The following is a 19,803-nucleotide window of genomic DNA, read 5'->3' on the forward strand; positions in this document are numbered from 1 at the left end:
GAACCCACCAGCCGCTCCTGGAGAGAAAGGGGAGGCTTTCTGTTCCCATAAAGAGAACGGCCTCCGAAGCCCCAGGACCAGTCCTACTCTGCCCTTCGAGGGCCACTGCGAGTGAGAACTGCCTTCTTTGGTTTTAGGGTAGCAATCAGAACACTGCTCCCCGCAGCCCCACAACGAAGCTCACACTCGAATCCCTGAACCTTGTGCTTAAATTCCCTAACGTGCTGAAGAAGACTTGGCAGAGGGTTTAATTCGGGATCTAGAGAAAGGGAAATTATTTTAGGTGATCCAAAACCAACTCATAGAATTTCTGAGGTTGTAAATCTAGATGCTCCAGGTGGATCCAATGCAATTACCAAACCACCACAAAAAGCCAACTCACAGTGACCCTGTAGGACAGGGTAGAGCTGGCCCAGTGAGTTTCTGAGACCGTAACTGATTAGGGGAGTAGAAAGCCTCAGCTTCCGTTGGAGTGGCTGGTGGTTTTGAACTGCTGACCTTGCAGTTAGCAGCCCTCTGCATAACCACTGCGTCTCCAGCGCTGCCTAATGTAATCACAAGGGTTTTTAAAAGTAGGAAGAGGACGGCAAAGGAGTCAGAGAAGCAGCCGTGCTGATGGAAGCAGAGGCGAGAATGTCTGAGAAGAGGAAGCAGGGGAAGGAACGGAAGAAAAGAAGAAGATGGTGGGGAGGCGGAGGGAAACGGTCGAAGATTTTATGCTGCTGGCTTTGAAGGTAGAGGAATGTTGGCCGTCTTTAGAACAGAGAAACGCCTGCCACACAGGCTCTATCCAACGCACTGCCACTGAGTCAGCTCTGACTCATTGACCCTGGAGGACAGGGGAGAGCTGCCCTTTGAGTTTCTGAGAATGTAACTCTGTATGGGAGTAGACAGCTCCATCTTTCTCCTGTGGAGTGGCTGGTAGTTTTGAACTGATAATCTTGTGGTTAGCAGCCCGAACATTAACTCAATATGCCACCGGGCCACTCTGTGCTCCATATACATCCCTAAAATCAAGACTAGCTAACATCACATGCCCCTCCAAAGAAAAGCAGATCCAGCCCCCACGCTCTCATTGCCATCAACTGATCCCGACTCACAGCGACCCCCCAGGACAGAGCGGAAGTGCTCTCAGAGTCTCTGAGACCGCTCGGTGTTCAGGGGAGTAGCAAGCCTCTTCTTCTCCCACGGAGCTGCTGGCGTTTTTCAACTGCAGACCTTGTGGTTAGCAGCCCCACCCGTAACCAGTCAGGTGAGTTAAGGAAACGTTTGACCAGTATGGTCTTCAATGATGTTCTGATGGCCTTGGCAGATGAAGGTCCCCCACCCTGCTCTAGAAGGTGGAGAGGCAGGGAAACATCCCGCCTCTGCCCCTCTCCCAGCACCCCCAGAGGAAATGCACCACCCCATATTAGCGTAGTGACACCCTTTGAGTTTTTGACCTCCAGGATTGTAAGACAATAAAGTTGTGTTGTTTGAAGCCACCACACTGAGGCTCATTGGTCATGAGAGCGAGGCGGAATCTGTAGCGATGCCATTTCTCTCATTCTGGACCATGTTCTCTCTCTTTTTCCTGATCAGTCTAGCTGGAGGTGTATCCGTTTTATTGATTTCTTCAGAGAACCAGCTTTTGGGTTTATTGATTTTCTCTCCTACTTGCTTGTTTTCTATTTCATTGATTTCTGCTTTGATTTTTATGATTTCCTTTCTCCTGTGACTTTGGATGTAATTTTCTCTTTATCTAATTTCCTTCCATGGCAGCTGAAAGTCATTGACTTGACCTTTTTATTTTCTAATATCGGTATTTCATGCTACAAATTCCCTTCTAAGTACGATTTTAGTGCCATCCCACTAATTTTGTGTTTTAATATTCATTCACTTCAAATACTGCATAATTTCCCTGTTGATTTTCTTTTTCTTTGACTCAGGGGTGATTCAAAGAAACCAGCTGCGGTTGAATCAACTCTGACTTGGGGAGATCTCAGGTATATTGGAGAAGAACTATGATCTCTTGTGTTTTCGGGGATCGGTAGTTTTGGAAATAGATCACCTGGATCACCAAGCATTTCTTTCAAGGTGCCTCTGGGTGGGCTGAACTGCCTACTTCCAGTTCCTCAGTTGGGCACGTTACGGTTTGCGCCACTTAAGAGCTCTATAAGGGTTATTAAAAGTACGTTATTTAGTTTCTAAGTATTTCCCACCCCCCATACATCTTTCTCTTATTTATTTCTAATTTAATTCCACTGTGGTCAGTGAACAATTTTTGTATAATTGCATCTTGTAAAATGTATTCAGGCTTTTAAAAAAACTGACTCAGAAATATTAAAATATTCCATGTGAACTTGAAAATAATATGCATTCTGTTGTTGGGTGGAGTGTTCTATAAATGTCAATTAGGTTGAGTTGTTTTATAGTGTTGTTCAAGTCTTCTCTGGCCATAGTGATTTCCTGTCTACTTGTTTTATCAATTATGGAGAGAGGAGCATTGAAATCTCCAGCCAGAATGTAGATTTGTTCGTTTCTACTTGTAGTCTCATCGGTCTCTGCATTATGTATGTCCACGCTCTGCTTTTAAGTGCCAGATCACTTTGGATTGTTATGTCCTCTTGATTAATTGACCCCTGGGTCTTTACAAAATGATCTTTATCTCTGCTAATATTTTAAAACCTGAAATCTATTTTGTCTGATATGAATTTGAGTAGAGCTATGTTAACTTTCTTGGGTTTAGAGTTATCGTGGTCGTAGGGATGGGTACTGCTGAAGCAGAAATACCAGAGGTGAGTGACTTCAACAAACCAAAATTTGTTTCCTCACAGTTTGGAGGCTGAAGTCTGAATTCAGGGCGCTGGCTTCGGGGCAAGGCTCCCTCTCCGTTGGTGCCGGAGGAACGTCTTCTCCTGCCTCTCCTGAGCTTCTGCTTCCGGATGATCATCATGGGCTCACGTTTCTCTCCTCCCATGGCTGCTTCTCTACCGTGCTGTTGGCTCTCTTTTATGTCTCAAAAGAGATGCGTTCAAGATGTGCCCTACACTAATCCTGCGCATTAACACAACGAATGGGATTTTAACCACACGTATAGAGGTTAGAAATTAAACACATTTTTGGGAGGCACAATTCAATCTGTAACAGAGCATACTTAAAAAATTTAAAAAAACATTTTATTGGGAGCTCTTGCAGCTCTTATAACAATCCATGTATCAATTGTGCCTTTCAAAACATTTCTTTCTATTTGAGCCCTTGGTATCAGCTCCTCATTCTCCTCCCTCCCTCCCTACCCCCTCCCTTCCTTCTTCCCTCCCTCATGAACCCTTGGTAATTTATAAATTATTATTAGTTTCATATCTTACACTGACCACTATCTCCCTTCACCCATATTTCTATTGTTCATCCCCTGCCCCGGGTGGTGGCAGTGGTTATATGTCAATTATTGTGATCAGTTCTCCCTTCTCCTCCCACCTTCTCCCTAGCCTCATGATATTGCTACTCTCATTATTGTTCCTGAGGGTTTTAATCGATCCTGGGTTCTGTGTGTAGAGAGCTCTTATCTGTGCCAGTGTGCATGCTCTGGCCTAGCCGGATTTGTAAGGTAGAACTGGAGACATGTTAGTGGTGGTGGTGGTGGGGAGCATTAAAGAACTAGAGGAATGTTGTATGCTTTTTCAGTGCTATACTGCACCCTGGCTGGTTTGTCCCTTTCCTGTGACCCTTCTGTGAGGGGATGTCCACAGATGGGCTTGGCCCCCCGCCCCTGCATTCACATTGATATGATTGTTTGTTCTGGGTCTTCTGTTGCCTGATACCTGATCCTATCGATGCGTGATGATCACACAGGCTGGTATGCTTCTTCCATGTGGGCTTTGTTGCTTCTCAGCTAGATGGCTGCTTGTTTACCTTCAAGCCTTTAAGACCCCAGACGCTATATCTTTTGATAGCTGGGCACCATCAGCTTTCTTCACCACATTTGCTTATGGACCTGTTTTTGTCTTTAGTGATCAGGAAAGTGAACATCACAGAATGCTGGGTTATTAGAACAAAGTGTTCTTGCACTGAGGGAGGACTTGTAGAGGCCCAATGTCTGTCTGCTATCTTAATATTTGACATATAATATATGTACATAGATCTATGTCCCTATCATTATATACATCTATACATATATTTACATATGTATTTGCCTATATTTATACTTTTATAAATGTCCTTGGCCTCCTAGTTCTTTTTTTTTTTTTTAAGACTGAAGGACTAGTTTTATTATGTACAAAAACCAGCCATGCACAAGCTAGCCCAGCTTGGTGGCGAGTTCTTTGGCCTTGGCCTTTTCTAGCTTGGCGATTTGGGCCACTGATTTGGGGCCCAGCACATTGCCACCCCAGTGGCGGCGGATCTCGTCAAACCTGTCATTATAGTTGGTCCTGATGGCCTCCACCAGCTTAGCCAAGGCTCCTTTGTCTTCCGAGTTCACCTGTGTGAAGGCAACGGTGGTGCAGGTCTTCCTGTGCCCCAGCCGGGCCTTGCTCTTGATGATGCAGTAGGGGACTCCCATTTTACGGCACAGGGCTGGCAGGAAGACCACCAGCTCAATGGGGTCCACATCATGCGCGATCACCACCAGCTGAGCCTTCTTGTTCTCCACCAGCGTGGTGACGGTGTTGACCCCCGCTCGCAGGACAGGCGGCCTCTTGGTGGGCACGTCCCCTTTGCCGGCAGCCTTCTTCTCGGCCCGGGCCAGCAGCCGCTGCTTCTTCTCCTGCTTCGTCTCCGGCCGGTACTTGTGGGCCAGCTTCAGCAGCTGGGTGGCTGTCTGCCGGTCCAAGGCCTGGGTGAACTGGTTGATGGCGGGCGGCACCTTAAGCCGCTTGTACAGGATGGCGTGCTGGCGCTGCAGCCGGATGTAGTGCGGCCACCGGACGAAGCGGGTGAGGTCCCTCTTGGGCTGGATGTCCTGGCCGATGCCGAAGTTCTTGGGCCGCTTCTCAAACAGGGGGTTCACCACCTTCTTGGCCTCCTGCTTCTTCACCACGGCCGGCGCTGGGGCCACCTTCTTGCCCTTGGCCTTCTTCCCTTTCGGCTGCGCGGGGCAAGAAGCGCATCTTGGCTGGCTGGACGAAAGAGCGGCCTCCTAGTTCTTTCCTCTATTTCCTTTTATATTCCTCTTGTCCCATTATCATATTTGACCTTCATTTGATCATTCCTCTTGGCTATATTGCCCTTGATCAAGTCCCATTAGGCACCACGCGCTCTCTTGCCATTGATTTTAGATCCCTTGTTGTTCCCTTGTCCCTGGGTTTGTTGGCTCCCCATTTCATTTCCCCCATCTCCCCCTGTCCCATGTCGTGCCTCCCCCCTCCCCTCCCCTCCTGTCAGTCCTGTTGTTTTCTCCTATCTTATATAGAAAGAAAATAACAGAAAAACTATACGTAGTTCCAGTTCTGTCTGTTGACCTTTATGAGTATTTTCCAATGGAGTCTGATGAAGGGCCAAGCACTGCCCCAAAGCCTATTTTTGGGATTCTCCAGGGACTTCGTTGCTTTTCTCCCCTTGCTGCTCTGGTGCGCTCCCTTTGTGTTTGGCCCCGGTGTGGTCGGGTCAGACCAGGCACAGTTCATGCACTGCGTGTGCAGTGTTGTCCCACATAGCACTATGGGTTAGTGAGGGGATGCCGTGTCCTCGGGTCTGGTGGGCCAGGATGCAGTCCACTCTCTCTCCTTTCCTCTTAGTTTCAGAGCATACTTTTAAACATCCTTTTACTTTTAAGTGATCTGTGTCTTTATATTTAATGTGTCTTTCTTGAGGCAACATAGAGTTGGATCTTGCTTTTTTATCCAATCTGACAATTTCTCTTTTGAAATTTGGGTGTTTGGATCATTTACATTTAATAAGATTATTAATATGGTCAGTTTGAAGCCTGTCATTCTGTTCTGTGTTTTATATGTGTCCCTCTTGCTCTTCATCTTTTCATGCTTTCTTTTAGGTTAATTGAGCATTTAAAACATTCCGGTTTATCTCCTTTTTTGACCTGTGACCTATAGTTTAACCCCTAAGCTCAAACCTACTGCCATCGAGTCAATGCCAATTTGTAGTCACTCCATATAAGGTGTCTGAGGGTGTAAATCTTTTTTTTTTTTTTAATTTTTTTTTTGGGTGTAAATCTTTATGGGAGGAGAAAGTCTCAACTTTTCCCCATGGAGAGCCTTGTGGGCTTGAACTGTTGACCTTAGCAGTCGAATACTTACCTCAAAGCACCACCAGGACACCTTAGCTGTAGCTTAGTTTGGTTCTTTGGTTTATCATAATCAATTTCAAGTGATACTATACCACTTCAGGCTGAGTTATAAGAATCTTAGGATTACTATTTTAAGGTTAGTAATTAGTATAATTAGTATATTTCCAATTCCCCTCTCCTAGCTAGTAAGGAGCCCTGGTGGTGTAGTGGTTACACGTTGGGCTACAGTCTGCATAGTCTGCGGTTCAAGTCCACCAGCTGCTCCACGGGAGAAAGATGGGGCTTTCTGTTCCCATAAGCAGTGACCGTCTTGGAATCCCTGGGGAGTCACTATGTATTGATAGCGAGTTCGATGACTGTGACTTTGGTTCGGTTTTGGAGCTATTCTATTACTTTCATATATTTTTCTTACATAATGTTACAAATCATGCAATATGTATTGCTATGATTTCTGTGTATGTGACCAGTTATCTTTGAGAGTGATTTAACTAATAAGCAAACACATGTTACTCAGGTAGCTCCCATTTTTGATGCCCATTTCTTGAATCCACATTTCCACCTGGAGTAATTTTCATTCTTCCCGAAAGACTTATTTTAGCATTTCTTGTAGTGAACATTCCTGGTGGTGAATTATTTAAGTTTTTTATATATATGTCTGAAATCATCTTCATTTGCTTTTGAAGTATGTTTTGCTCATATCAGTGCTATAAATGTTATGAATTGATGCCCTACTTTTAAAAAAAGTTCTATTTTGGGGTGTATATTTTGAGTACCTCCATTGGTCTTTCTTCGAGTTCATTAACCTTTTCTTTTGCAATGTCTAATTTATAGTGGATACCACGTCATGCATTCTTCACTTTAGATTGTGGGTTCCAGCTCCGTAAGTTTGATTTGGAAATTTTTCATTTCTTAAATGCCTCCACTTCGCTATTTGAGCACATGGACTACAGTTAGAACAGTTGTTTCAGTGCCCTTGTCTGCAGTCCTAACGTCTGTGGGACTCTGAGTCAGTTTTGACCGGCTGACTTGTCTTCATTATCTAGCAAGGTTTTCTGCTTCTTTGCACATCCGGTAGTCTTTAATGAGGTGCTCAACACTGCAGGTTTTTCTTTTGGGGGCAGTTTTGTATTTTGTGGGGTACTACGAGTGCATGTATATTCCTGTTCTGTAATCTCAGTATTATTGTATTTGTTTAAGACGATTCAAAACTTCATTTTGGAATGTAATTCATTTTTTCACGGGAGCAGTTGGTCTTTTTGGCCTTTGCCTTTAAGGTATAATAGATGGGACCAGAGCCAGCCTGGAGCTGATGATTCCCCTCTATGGACACAAGACTCCTTCAGTGCACTCTACCCGGCACTGCGGGAGGTCTGAGACTTCCCAGCCTGCAGCGGAGAAGGGGCCCTCCTCCAGCATCTATGCTGGTGCTGGTACTCCTCTCTCCGCTTCCTGCATCCTTGAGGACTCTCGGTGCCTCTGGGACAGCCCAGTGTCTGATGAAAGCCCGAGGGCGGACCTCTGTCCATCTGCAGGTGCATCTCTCTCTGTGTCCTCTGGTCCCTGTCCTGTGAACCCCCATTGCCTTGGTCTACATGACTCTCAACGACCTCTCTTCAATTCGGCATATTCACCAGGCCCCACCTCTGCTCCCCTTTCTCCATAAGCTGGAAACTCACTCTCAGGGCAGTAAGTTGGGGGATCTTAGGGCTCACCTTTTGTCTCTTGTCTCCTGAGAACCATTGTCTTTCTTGGCTGGAGTCCAGTGTCCAGAGAACCGTTGTTTCATGTCCTTGGTGTGGCTTGTTTGTCTTGTTTCAGGTGTGAGGGTAGATGGAGCCCGTGACTTCATCTCCACCCAGAGGTGCCTCAGGAGAAGCCCCTCCGAGGGAGTAGTCAGGGGCATTACTTACGGATAGGCTGTGTCAGTCTGGGTAGACAAGAGAAACAAATCCATGGGCACTCATATATATGTAAGAAAGAGGCTTATACATAAGAGCAACTGAATATTGAGAAAATGTCCCAGTCCAGATCAAGTCCATAAGTCCGACACTAGCGCATAAGTCTGAGACCAATCGATAAAATCCTCTTCAGACTCATGAAACACATGCAATGCTGCTGAATCCAGGAGGATCACAGGCCAGGGGGTTGGAAGTCTTGTGGATCCAGTGGCATTGTAAGCATCTCAGCGCTGGCAGGGGTCTCTACGTGGCTTCTCTGGCTCCAGAGGTCTGGTTGCATCAGGGTAGGTCCGTGTGGCTTCTCCAGCTCCCAGAGCTCCATCAAGGGTAGGTCCACATGGCTTCTCCTCAGGGATGTCTCAGAGGGAGTCAGCCTTGTCAGTAGAGAGTCTCCAAGGGAGTGAGGAGAGAGAGAGAGAGAGAGAGAGAGAGAGATTGTCTCTTACCTCCAAGGAGGAAATCTAGGAATTCCCAGAATTCTCAGGAGAAGGCCATGCCCACACAGAGGCCTCCCTGGCTATGATCCAAATGACAGAGTAGACTCCACCCCTTTACTCTTAATCCTCTCAAGTCCCAAATTGACACCAGCCTATGTAACCCCCCACAGTCCTTGAAAACCTGTGGAGCACAGTGTCACCCTGACACATGTGTCCCGTTAGTTCTGCTTTGACTGGATGGCGACTGGTTTGAATATGCTAACAGACCCTCCTTCAAACCCCCCCACACTCAGCAGCCCTCCTGAACCTCAGACTCCCATAACCAAGCTGGAATAGTGACCGCCAGCACCTCCAGCCGACCACATCCAACACGGAACTTAAAAAAATAATTTCATTGGGGGCTCTTTTTTTTAATTTTTATTTTAACAATTTATTGGGGCTGATACAATTCTTTTCACAGTTCATACATATACATACATCAATTGTATAAAGCACATCTGTACAGTCTTTGCCCTAATCATTTTTTTCTCTTTTCTTCTTTTACATTTTATTAGGGACTCAAACAACTCTTACCACAATCCATACATATACATACATCAATTGTATAAAGCACATCCATACATTCCCTGCCCCAATCATTCTCAAAGCATTTGCTCTCCACTTAAGCCCCTTGCATAAGGTCCTCTTCCCCCCCCTCCCTCCCCATTCCCCCCTCCCTCATATGCCCTTGGTAATTTATACATCGTTATTTTGTCATATCTTGCCCTATCCGGAGTCTCCCTTCCCCCCTTCTCTGCTGTCCCTCTCCCAGGGAAGAGGTCACATGTGGATCCTTGTAATCAGTTCCCCCTTTCCAACCCACTCACCCTCCACTCTCCCAGCATCGTCCCTCACACCCTTGGTCCTGAAGGTATCATCCACCCTGGATTCCCTGTACCTCCAACCCTCATATGTACCAGTGTACAGCCTCTGTCCTATCCAGCCCTGCAAGGTAGAATTCGGATCATGGTAGTTGGGGGGAGGAAGCATCCAGGATCTGGGGGAAAGCTGTGTTCTTCATCGATACTACCTCACACCCTAATTAACCCATCTCCTCTCCTAAACCCCTCTATGAGGGGATCTCCATTGGCCAACACTTGGGCCTTGGGTCTCCACTCTGCACTTCCCCCTTCATTTAATATGATATATATATATACATATATACACATACATATATATATATATACACATACATACACACACTTATATCTTTTTTTTTGCATGATGCCTTATACCTGGTCCCTTGGGCACCTCGTGATCGCACTGGCCGGTGTGCTTCTTCCATGTGGGCTTTTTTGCTTCTGAGCTAGATGGCCACTTGTTCACCTTCAAGCCTTTAAGACCCCAGACACTATCTCTTTTGATAGCCGGGCACCATCAGCTTTCTTCACCACATTTGCTTATGCACCCATTTGTCTTCAGCGATCCTATCATGGAGGTGTGCAGTCAATGATATGATTTTTTGTTCTTTGATGCCTGGTAACTGATCCCTTTGGGACCACTCGATCACACAGGCTGGTGTGTTCTTCCATGTGGACTTTGTTGCTTCTGAGCTAGATGGCCGCTTGTTTATCTTCAAGCCTTTAAGACCCCAGTCACTATCTCTTTTGATAGCCGGGCACCATCAGCTTTCTTCACCACATTTACTTGTTCACCCACTTTGGCTCCAGCCGTTGTGTTGGGAGAGTGAGCATCATAGAGTTCCAATTTAATAAAAGAAGGTATTCATGCATTGAGGGAGTGTTTGAGTAGAGGCCCAAGGTCCTTCCACCACCTTAATACTTGACCTATAAATATAGACACATAGATCTATTTCCCCATCCTCCTATATATATTTGCATGTACATGTCTTTGTCTAGACCTCCATGAATGCCCTTTGACTCCTAGCTCTTTCCTCCATCTCCCTGACCTTCCTCCTGCCCTACTACCATGCTTCATCGCCACCTGGGCTAGAGTATACCTCTTCTCTACGCAACCTTACCCTTGATCATTTCCCACCAGGCCTGCCACTCCCCCTTCTCTACCATTTGGGGTCCCATGTTTTTCCCTTGTCCCTGGGTTTGTTAACACCACTTCCTTACCCCCCCCTACCCCCCCACCCCAAGTCCCCCCGGAACTGTCGGTCCCGTTGTTTTTCATCCAGATAGTTCATCCAGCCTGTCCCATTCAGACAGACCTGTGGAGTCACTAGCATGCACGAAAACTAGACAGAGGAAAACAAAGCAACAGTATACAACCAGACAACAAAACAACCAAAACAAACCACTGACAAAGAACAGAACAAAACAGTTCACAAGAGAAAAGCTTGTAGTTAGTTCAGGGATCGTTTGCTGGCCCTTAGGAGCGTTTTCCAGTCCAGTCTGTTGGGGCACCACGCCCTGGCCCCAAAGTCCACTTTCAGCATTCTCTGGGGACCTTGCCACTCCATTCCCTTGCTGTTCCGCTGCACTCCCCCAGTGATTTGCCTCGGTGTGGTGGGATCAGGTCAGGTGCAATTTCATTGGGGGCTCTTAAAACATTCCATCCATCATTTGTATCAAGCATATTTGTACATCTGTTGCCAACATCATTTCCTAAACATTTTCTACTTGAGCCCTCGGTGTAAGCTCTTCGTTTTCCCCACTGTCCCCCACTCTCCCACCCTCGTGAATCCTAGATCAATTATACGTTGTTATTAATGTGGAGCTTTGATTCTCCCTCATTAAATCCCTCCTTCCGGATGTCCTTGTCTCAGGACATGGTCACCTTGATGTGGAGGCACACTGGCCCCAGTTTTTCGTCTCCTCTTCCTCTCCTCCCGGGACTTCAGCGACTCTTTTGGCTTGACCTCAGAAACAATATTTTAACTCAAAGACCCTCTCACTTCCCCTCCAAACCGAGAAACGAACTCACTGCCATAGAGTTGATTCCGACTCATAGCAACCCAATTGGACAGAATCGAACTGCCCTTGTGGGCTTCCAAGGCTGTGACTCTGTGGGAGTAGAAAGTCTCATCAGTCCTTACCTGGAGGCTCCTCACTAATGGCTTTCACGCTTCACCCTTTACAGGTGATTTTTTTCTTCTGCAGCCAGTGTTCTCTTTCAAATTTCAACCCTGCTGCGAAGGTTCAAAACATCTTAAACGCTTCTGAGCACAACCAAGCAGAAAACCCAAGGCCCTCTAGTGGGGCGCAGGGCCCTGGAGGTCATGGTTTTCACCCTCACTTGCAACCTATCTCTGCTTCTCCTTGCCACCCATGCCCTCTCACTGCCATGGCTACATGCTGCAGGCCCTCCTGAGGGTCGTGGAGTGGGGTGTGCGTTAGGCTGCTGGCCACACGGTCTCCAGCCACCTGAGGCAGAAAGAGAGTGTTTTTGCTTCTGTAAGGATGGACAGCCTTGAAAATCTACCAGAGCAGTCCTGCTGTGTCCTGTAGGGCTGCTATGAGGTGGAATTGACTCCACAGCTGGGGGTTTTGTTTTTTAAAGGCCCCCCTGAATCAGGGAACAGGTCCTCCTTCCACTGTCCCCTCCCACCCCACCCCTCTTAATTTCCATGTCTGTTCACTGGGTCATAGCTCAGATTTCCCTTCCTCAGGGAGCAGTCTGTGACCATCTGATCTCAGATAGCACCCCCACCCCCACTCCGCCCTCCCTACTGGGCATTCCCTTTCCCTGCCTCATTTTTCATCCTAGACGCGTTCTTCCCTCCCCCCTTCCCCGCCTTTTGGGCACCTTTTGTATTTAGTGGTTGATCGAATCTCTCCCTCAGTGGAATGCAGGCTTCGTGAGGGCAGGTCTTTGCCTTAATCCCTCCTGGGTTTCCTGGGTCTAGCACAGAGACTGGAATACAGCACTCACTCACTGAAGTAGGTTGGATGGATGAATGAATGAATGAATGAATGAATGAGTGCCCTTCTTGGCTGCCACACACATCTAGCTTGTGTGACTCTGGGCAAGTCCTTTGTCCACTCTGGGTATGTCTTTTCCTGCGAGATGAGGGGACTTGATGGGGCAGGGGACCCCCATCCGGCTAGCCCACCGCCCAGCTGAGACCTGGTCTTCTTTGCTGAGTTTGTGGCTACCACCAGAGGGTGAACGGTGTCTAGATTAAGGGCCACTAACTCCCCTAGCACCTCTTTGGATTGGTAGAAATCACTGTAATGGACTCCCATTTAGAATCCGTGCGTGCAGGTGGTGTAACTGTGTGTGGGACGTGGGGTGGGATTTCCGAGACCCCGGCACTGAGAGTGATATGCGTGCACGTGCTCAGCTCCTGCTGCTCACTGTCTATGGTGTCTCATCCGCAGACAGACGGTCGGGAAGGGAAGTGGGCTCCCCAGGGTGAACATTGCCCAGGGCTTCCTACATGCCCAAACCCACAGCCTCCTGTTTCTTTGGTCAAAACAACCAAGTTTTCTGACGTTCCTGAGTAGGGAGACCCGATTAGATTTGGCAAACCTGTCGCAACTCCCTGGGCTCCTTTAGGAGTGGGCCCTTCCCTATCCACCCTCCGGCCACAGCTTGTCCTCAGGCTCCCAGAGCCGTAGCGGGTACCAAGGTCTGGAATGAGGAAATGCCTTCTGGGTAGGGAGGCTCTCACATAAGAAGCCCATTTCATTCCCTCAGTAAGTAGGAGTGTTTTTGATTATTGACCCACGTCTAAATGGGAATACGGAGGCAGAGAGAATGGGAAGGACAGTTTGAGGTCACCTGGATGAGCGAGGCTCCCTGCACGGGGGTCTTGGGTGTGCCCAGTGCCTCCTCTGGCCATTCCCTTTCTGAAGAAGTACCTTCTCTTGGAAATGCCACCTCGTGCCCCACCCACATCTACACCACCTACATGCAGAGGTCTTAAAGGACAGTCAGCGACAGTGACTTCTACAACTCATTGCTGACGTCAGGTAGATCTGGCTGAAAGCAGAGGATTCTAGAAAGATGTTTAGTTGTGTTTATTGACTATGCAAAGGTGTTCCACTGGGTGAGTCATAACCTATGGACATCATTGAGAAGACTAGGAATCCCAGGACACTTTATTGTGCTCAGGGGGACCTGTATTTGGATGAAAGGTCAGCTGTGTGCATAGAGCCAGGGACAGTTGCATGGTTTAAAATCAGGACAGGTGTGTGCCAGGCTCACACCCTTTCACCACACGTATTCTACCTGTATGCTGAGCAATTATCCCAGATTCTGCACTGTGGGAAGAAGAGCGTGGCATCAGGATCAGAGGAAGGCTTCTTAACATCCTGCCATCTGCAGATGACAGACCCGTGCTGGCTGAGAGTGAGGAGGACTTGAAGCACCTGCTGGTGAAGATCCAGGATTGCAGCCTTCAGTGTGGCTTACAGCTCAATGTAAGAAAACCACAATCCTCACTGGACTAATACAGGGAATATCACGGTAAAGGGAGACAGGATTGAGGTGGTTAAGGATTTCTTTTATTTGGACCCACAGGCAATGCTCATGGAAACGGCAGTCATGCAATCAATGGCACTTTGCATTGGGTCGATGTGCTACAGGTGGCCTCTCCAAAGTGTTGAAGAACCAGGAGGTCACTTTAAGGACAAAGGTGCATGTGACCCACGCGATGGCATTTTTAATTGCCTCATCTGCACGTGGAAGTTGGACACTGGCAAAGGAACAAAGATCAATGCATTTGCTGGATGGCGCTGGAGAAGAGTATTGAAAAGGACCAGGGGGCTGTCCAAAGAACCAACAAATCTGTCTTGGAAGAAATTCATCCAGAGAGCAAGGGCGGTGCGACTTTGTCTCCTGTACCGTGGCCATGTGATCGGGAGAGCCCAGTCCCTGGACAAGGACAGCATGCTCGGTAGAGTAGAGGGGCGCAGAAAGAGGGGAAGATGGACGCCAGTGGCGGCCACAATGGCCTCCAACCAAGAACGACGGGCGGCTGGCACAGGACTGGGCGGCGTTTCCTTCTGTTGGCCCTGAGCTCCCGAGGAGTTGAAATGGACCAGACGGCACCTCAGAAGAAGTCTCGCCATCCTTGCCTCGAAGGAGCGCTCTGGTAGTACTGCTTCCCAGACCAATGGGCTTGCCCTTTTGGCAGTCTGTGGCACTTTCAGTAGTCTTCTCTAGCACCGTCGTTCAAGTGCATCAGTGCTTCCTCGGTTGTGCTTCTTCAATGTCCAGCTCTCACGTGCATAGGAGGCGAACGGCATTGCCTTGGATCCTGTGCACCTTAGTCCTCAAAGTAACACCCTCGCTCTTCAAAGGTCCCCAGAGGCCGTGTCCAGCAGATTCACCTTACGTAACGTGTTGTTTCATCTCCTGAGGTTGCTTTGAACACATGAGGGTAAACATGTGGGTGGAGGGTTCTGAGAGAGGGGGCTTCTTCCAGAGGCTCCATCTTGTCAGCAGACCACAGAGGTCACGCACACACCCACTGTATGTGAGTACCTGCTGCTCCTGAGGTCTCTCCCGGTGCCCAGTCCTGACATGCAGGGTGGGCTGAGAGCAGAGGGCGCAGCAGGAGAACAAGTCTTTGGTGCCAAGAAGATCTGGATTTGAATCCTGGAATCACTTCCACGACGTGCAACCTCGGGCAAGTGACTTTGCCTCTGGGAAGCAAGAAATGAACTCGGAGAACTGCGCTTTCCTGAGGCCAGTCCAGGAATCCTGGCCCCTCGGCTCAGCCTTTTCCAGCAGGGGTTCCTGCGCGTCTTCCTCTGCTCCGCACTTCCTCTGGGAGCTGCCCTCATCTTCCAGGGCCTGTTAATTTCTACTCACTGCCTTCGAATCAAGTCTGGTGGATAGTGCCTTGTTGTGACATGATTATCAGCCCTCCTATCAGCCCGGAGCCCAGGGGGCGGCTGTGACTGTGTTCACTCTTACCTGCCTGTCCCCAGCACAGGGCTGGGCATATCACAGGTGAGGTGGTGATGCTGTGGGCCTGGACCTCTGAGACTGGGCTAATTCCTAGCCTCACGGACTCCTAGTCATTCATAGCACCCTGACCTGACTGTCTCTGCCCTTCTCGCTCCACCTTTCATTTATTTGCTTGATTTTTCTCACAAAGGGAACTTTATTGAGAGTCTCTCGGGAGAGAGAGAGGCAGCCCCTCCCATCAGCATGACTGGCTCTCTGGGACTGCGCTCCTCCACTACGTTTAGACACTGAAATAATGTCATCAACAACAGTCCCACCCACTTAGCATGTTCCAGGCAGGGTGTCCACGCTTCACCTGTGTTATTACCCTATGATGCTATTATTAGGATACCCATTTTAGACACGAACAAACCGAGGCTCAGAGAGGTCAAGTGACTCGCCAGAGGTCACACGGCCCACAGATGTCAATGCCAGTGGTGTGTTGGTAAATGCTTAACCATAGCTCTCCAAACAAGCAAAGCAAGCCCCGGTGTGTGGTGTCTGCCAATTTCTGTGGTGTAACTTTGCCCCAGAATTTCAGGCTATTAACATGAGGTCATTGAACTTGAAGTTGGGAGGAGGAGCTTGTGAACTGGTACGAACAGGCTGTAGCACACCACATGCAAAGCTGAGCTTCAAACCCACACCTGCTTGATGCCGCCCAGTCAGCATTCTGTTCTAGATTCCTAAGGTCCACTGCTAGTGAAAAGAGCAAGATGCAGAGCGGTGTAGATCCAGAGGAAAAAAAAACATAATATAATATCTGTGCGTAATAAACTTCACCTGGCGGCTCTGTTCTGTCCTGTAGGGTTTCAGTGAGTCGGAATGGGCTTGATAGCAAAGGCGTTTGCTTCATATCTAGGAAGAGCCTTCAGACAGTTCCTGCCCACATGGAATGAAGAGAGAACAGAACCTTCCCATGCGCTGTTTGAAGTCCCCCATTGATCGATGGTCTCCTTACCCAACATTCCTAACTTACAACAATAAAAACAAATCTACTATCTATTTGTGCATGATTGATGCTCATCAGGCGGTCATGAATGCTGAGGGGAAAGGTGAGAAGAACACTGGCTGTGATGTAAGTCATCTGTCAACTTGAGTGGGCCATGATATCCAGTGGTGTGGTGGCTACGTAGTGAGGTCATTTGGTAGCTATATAATGATGTAATCATCTTCCATTTTGTGATAATATATTGTTTAAGTTAGTCTGGGTTGACAAGAGAAACAAAATTCATAGACACTCATATTTTATTAGAGAGAGATTTATATAAAGGATAAGTGTACATTCAGAAAGCCGCCCAACCCTGTGCTACCCAAGCCCATAAGTCCAACATGAGCCCATTTGTCCAGCACCTATCTGCAAAGTCCTCCTCAAACTCACAAAACACATGCAATGATGCTGACTGCAGGAGGAAAGCTGAATCAGTGAGCCTGTAAGCATCTCAGTACTGGTAGGGGTCGCCACATGACTTCTTTAGCACCCAGGGCTGCATCGGGGTAGGTCCATGTGGTTTCTCCTCAGGGATGTCTCACAGGAAGTAAGCCTTGCCAGCAGAGGCAGAGAACTAGCTAAGATAACTGCACACTGGTACGACCATCAGAGAACAAGAGATCAGATAGGCGAAGCTCGCTAAGTCATTTATCTCTCCGTCTTTCAATTAATCCCACATGTGTTCATTGGCCAGGTTGGCACAATAAACCTTTACTGCCACATTGTTCACCCTCCATTTTTGCATAATGCTGATTTTCACATAACAACATGGTCTTTGGAACCTAACAGTATTGGTAAATGAGGCTTATCAATAGATATATCAGTATATATATGTATAGATATGTGTGTATGTGTGTGTATACACACACAGAGTTCGCGGGGCACTGGGAGCTGAGTGTCTGGACTGTGAGCCACAAGCTCATCAGCTGCTCTGAGGGAGAGATGACGCTGTTTATTCCACTAAAGAGTCAGAGTCTTCAGAAGTCTTATTTAGAATTTCAGGTCATTATGAGTTGCAATCAATACTCTGGCATTTGTTTTCTCTTTTGTATATATTGGTACACACACACACACAGAGGGGACTTCAAAAATTTCATGTAAAAATCCATCATTTCTTAATTCCATTTTTCACATACTTTCTGAAGCCCCATTATATGCATACATACATATACATACATATACACCTCCCTCACACACTCAATTATGTGTGAGATAGTTAAGGTTTATTGTGCCAACCTGGCCGATAAACACATGTGGGGTTAATTGAAGGGCCGAGGGATAAATGGCTCCATTAGCCTCACCTTTCTGGTTCTTGGTCTCTTGCTTTCTGATGGTGAGACCAGGTTGACCAGGTTGCAGCTGTCTTAGCCAGTTCCCTGTGTCAGCCGGCAAGGCTCACTTCCTGCAAGACATCCCCGAGGAGAAGCCACATGGACCTACCCCGATGCAGCCCTGGGTGCTGGAGCAGCCGTGTGGAGACCCCTGCCAGTGCTAAGATGTTTACACGCTCACTGACTCGGCTTTCCTTCTGCAGTCGGCATCACTGTGTGTGTTCTGTGAGATGGAGGAGGACTTTGTGGATTGGTGTCGGACTTATGGGTTCGTGTTGGACTTGTGGGCTTGGGCAGCACTGGGTTGGGATGTTTTCTTGATGTGCACTTACCCTTTATATAAAACTCTTTCATGTACATCTGAGTTTCTGTGGCTTTGTTTCTCTAATGTACCCAGCCTAACACAGCGTGTTTGCTTGAATGTGCTGAAAGTGCTTCTTGGAGGATTTGTCTGAAAGCGACAACCTGGTTGGTTTTCTCTCAGGAGGGAGGCAGAGATGGGAGAGAGATTTTCTCTGCATTTCTTTCTGTGCCTTTTTGAGTTCTGAAAAATAGGAATGCATTGACTATTGCAAGAATGAGCAAACAATCAATGAATTGAGCCGTCCCACCGATCCTCCGGGGTCATCCTTCACCTCTTCACCGGGCGAGGTCTGCGGGGGCAGTGGGCAGGGCGGCTCGGCAGCCGGGCTGAGGGCGGGCTGGGGGCAGGGAGGCCGCAATCTTCTTAGAGCGTGAGGGATGGGTGCACTTGCTTCAATTCTTGTCCACGCAGCTTGGTCACAGAGACCATGCTACCGCGCTCCAAACTCAATTAGAAATTTAACAAACCGTATAAATCCTCCCCAGCCTGAGCCTTGTTAATCTCCAGACCAGCCGACTTAGCACTTATCCATCTCTGGCTTAATGACCTCCCCAGCCCGGCCGGAGGGAATGATTCAGGGCCCGAGACAGGTCTAATTAGCCAGCTCAAAACAGAGCTCTTAGCGTGGCCAGGGGGGGAGGAACACGCCTGGTACCTGCCCAGTGGGGTGCAGGAGGCCAGTCTTGGACTTCACCCCACCCGGAGCTGGGCTCTTTGGCCCCTGGGGGGGGGGATGCGCAAGGAAGGCACGCATAGTGCCCAGCTCTTTGGTTGTGAAGTCCCCCTGCTGTGTTGTGAATGTGTCCCCTGAGTGTCATCACTGGGAATGGGCTGCTCACGTCACTGTGGGGAGGGCATGTGGAACCCCACCCAGGAAGGCAGAGTTGATGGGTGTTTGAAGCCAAGTTAGCAGCACACTGGTGGTATTGGGGTGACATGGGGTCAGGCTGGGTAGGCTGAGGCAGGGTTGAGGTCTCCCAGTGCCTGAGGGAACTGACATTAGGGAGGGTCCAGAGGGTGCTGGCTCAAATGTATTGAGCGGATGGCCTTGGGTGGCCGTGAGCTTCACTTCAGGGTGGGTGGTGACGTGGTCCAGGAGGTACCCCGCCCACAGAGCACCCCCTATGTGCTGAGGCCCTCATTTGCAATAGGCAAGGGAACCTGTGCTCAGAGAGGTTGTGTGACAGGTCCCAGGTCACTCGGAAGTGGGATTTGAACACTGGCCGGGCTGGTTTTGGAACTGCTGCCTCTTCTGCATGCCTCCCCCGCCCCAGGATGCCGAGTGTCTGCACCCCAGGGTGCTCCTCCGCCTGGAGGACCCATACAAGGACAGAGCCAAGAGGGTGGGCAGCCCCCCGAGCCTCCCGGCCTCTGCCTTGCTCCTCCCCTGGCAATGGGCAGCTGGTCCTTTCTCTCTGCTCACTCACCTCTCATCCCTCCTACTTTTGTCATTCTTTCTCTTCCTCGTGGACACTCCCTCTGAGCCCCGGCCCTCCCCTGCTGAACTATTAGTCAGGAAGTTGGGGTTGAGGGGGGTGTCTGAGGGCCCCCTCCTCCCCTACTTCGGTTGTGGGAGGTGATGTACCTTCGATCTGA

The 19,803-nt window shown here is 48.5% G+C and overlaps 1 protein-coding gene across 1 annotated transcript; it reads right to left on the minus strand.

The window, feature by feature from the left end:
* Nucleotides 1-4,210: 4,210 nt before the first annotated feature.
* On the minus strand, nt 4,211-18,636 carry LOC142424047 (large ribosomal subunit protein eL8-like). Its single transcript, XM_075529158.1, has 3 exons — nt 18,595-18,636; nt 18,455-18,544; nt 4,211-5,065 (listed from the first exon to the last, which is right to left on the minus strand). The coding sequence occupies exons 1-3, from the start codon at nt 18,634-18,636 to the stop codon at nt 4,277-4,279; spliced, it is 921 nt and encodes a 306-aa protein (XP_075385273.1). The 3' UTR covers nt 4,211-4,276.
* Nucleotides 18,637-19,803: the final 1,167 nt, after the last annotated feature.

Source organism: Tenrec ecaudatus, chromosome 1, assembly GCF_050624435.1.
Source record: "Tenrec ecaudatus isolate mTenEca1 chromosome 1, mTenEca1.hap1, whole genome shotgun sequence".
Taxonomy (NCBI): Eukaryota; Metazoa; Chordata; class Mammalia; order Afrosoricida; family Tenrecidae; genus Tenrec; species Tenrec ecaudatus.

Excerpts from the sequence above, each read along its gene's own strand:
- LOC142424047 (XM_075529158.1), bottom strand. The coding sequence starts at position 18,636 with ATGGTCTCTGTGACCAAGCTGCGTGGACAAGAATTGAAGCAA. Across the intron at positions 18,545-18,594 it reads GTGGACAAGAATTGAAGCAA|CCCGCCCTCAGCCCGGCTGC; the intron begins GTGCACCCATCC and ends CCCTGCCCCCAG. Across the intron at positions 5,066-18,454 it reads AGGATGACCCCGGAGGATCG|CCGAAAGGGAAGAAGGCCAA; the intron begins GTGGGACGGCTC and ends TGCCCCGCGCAG.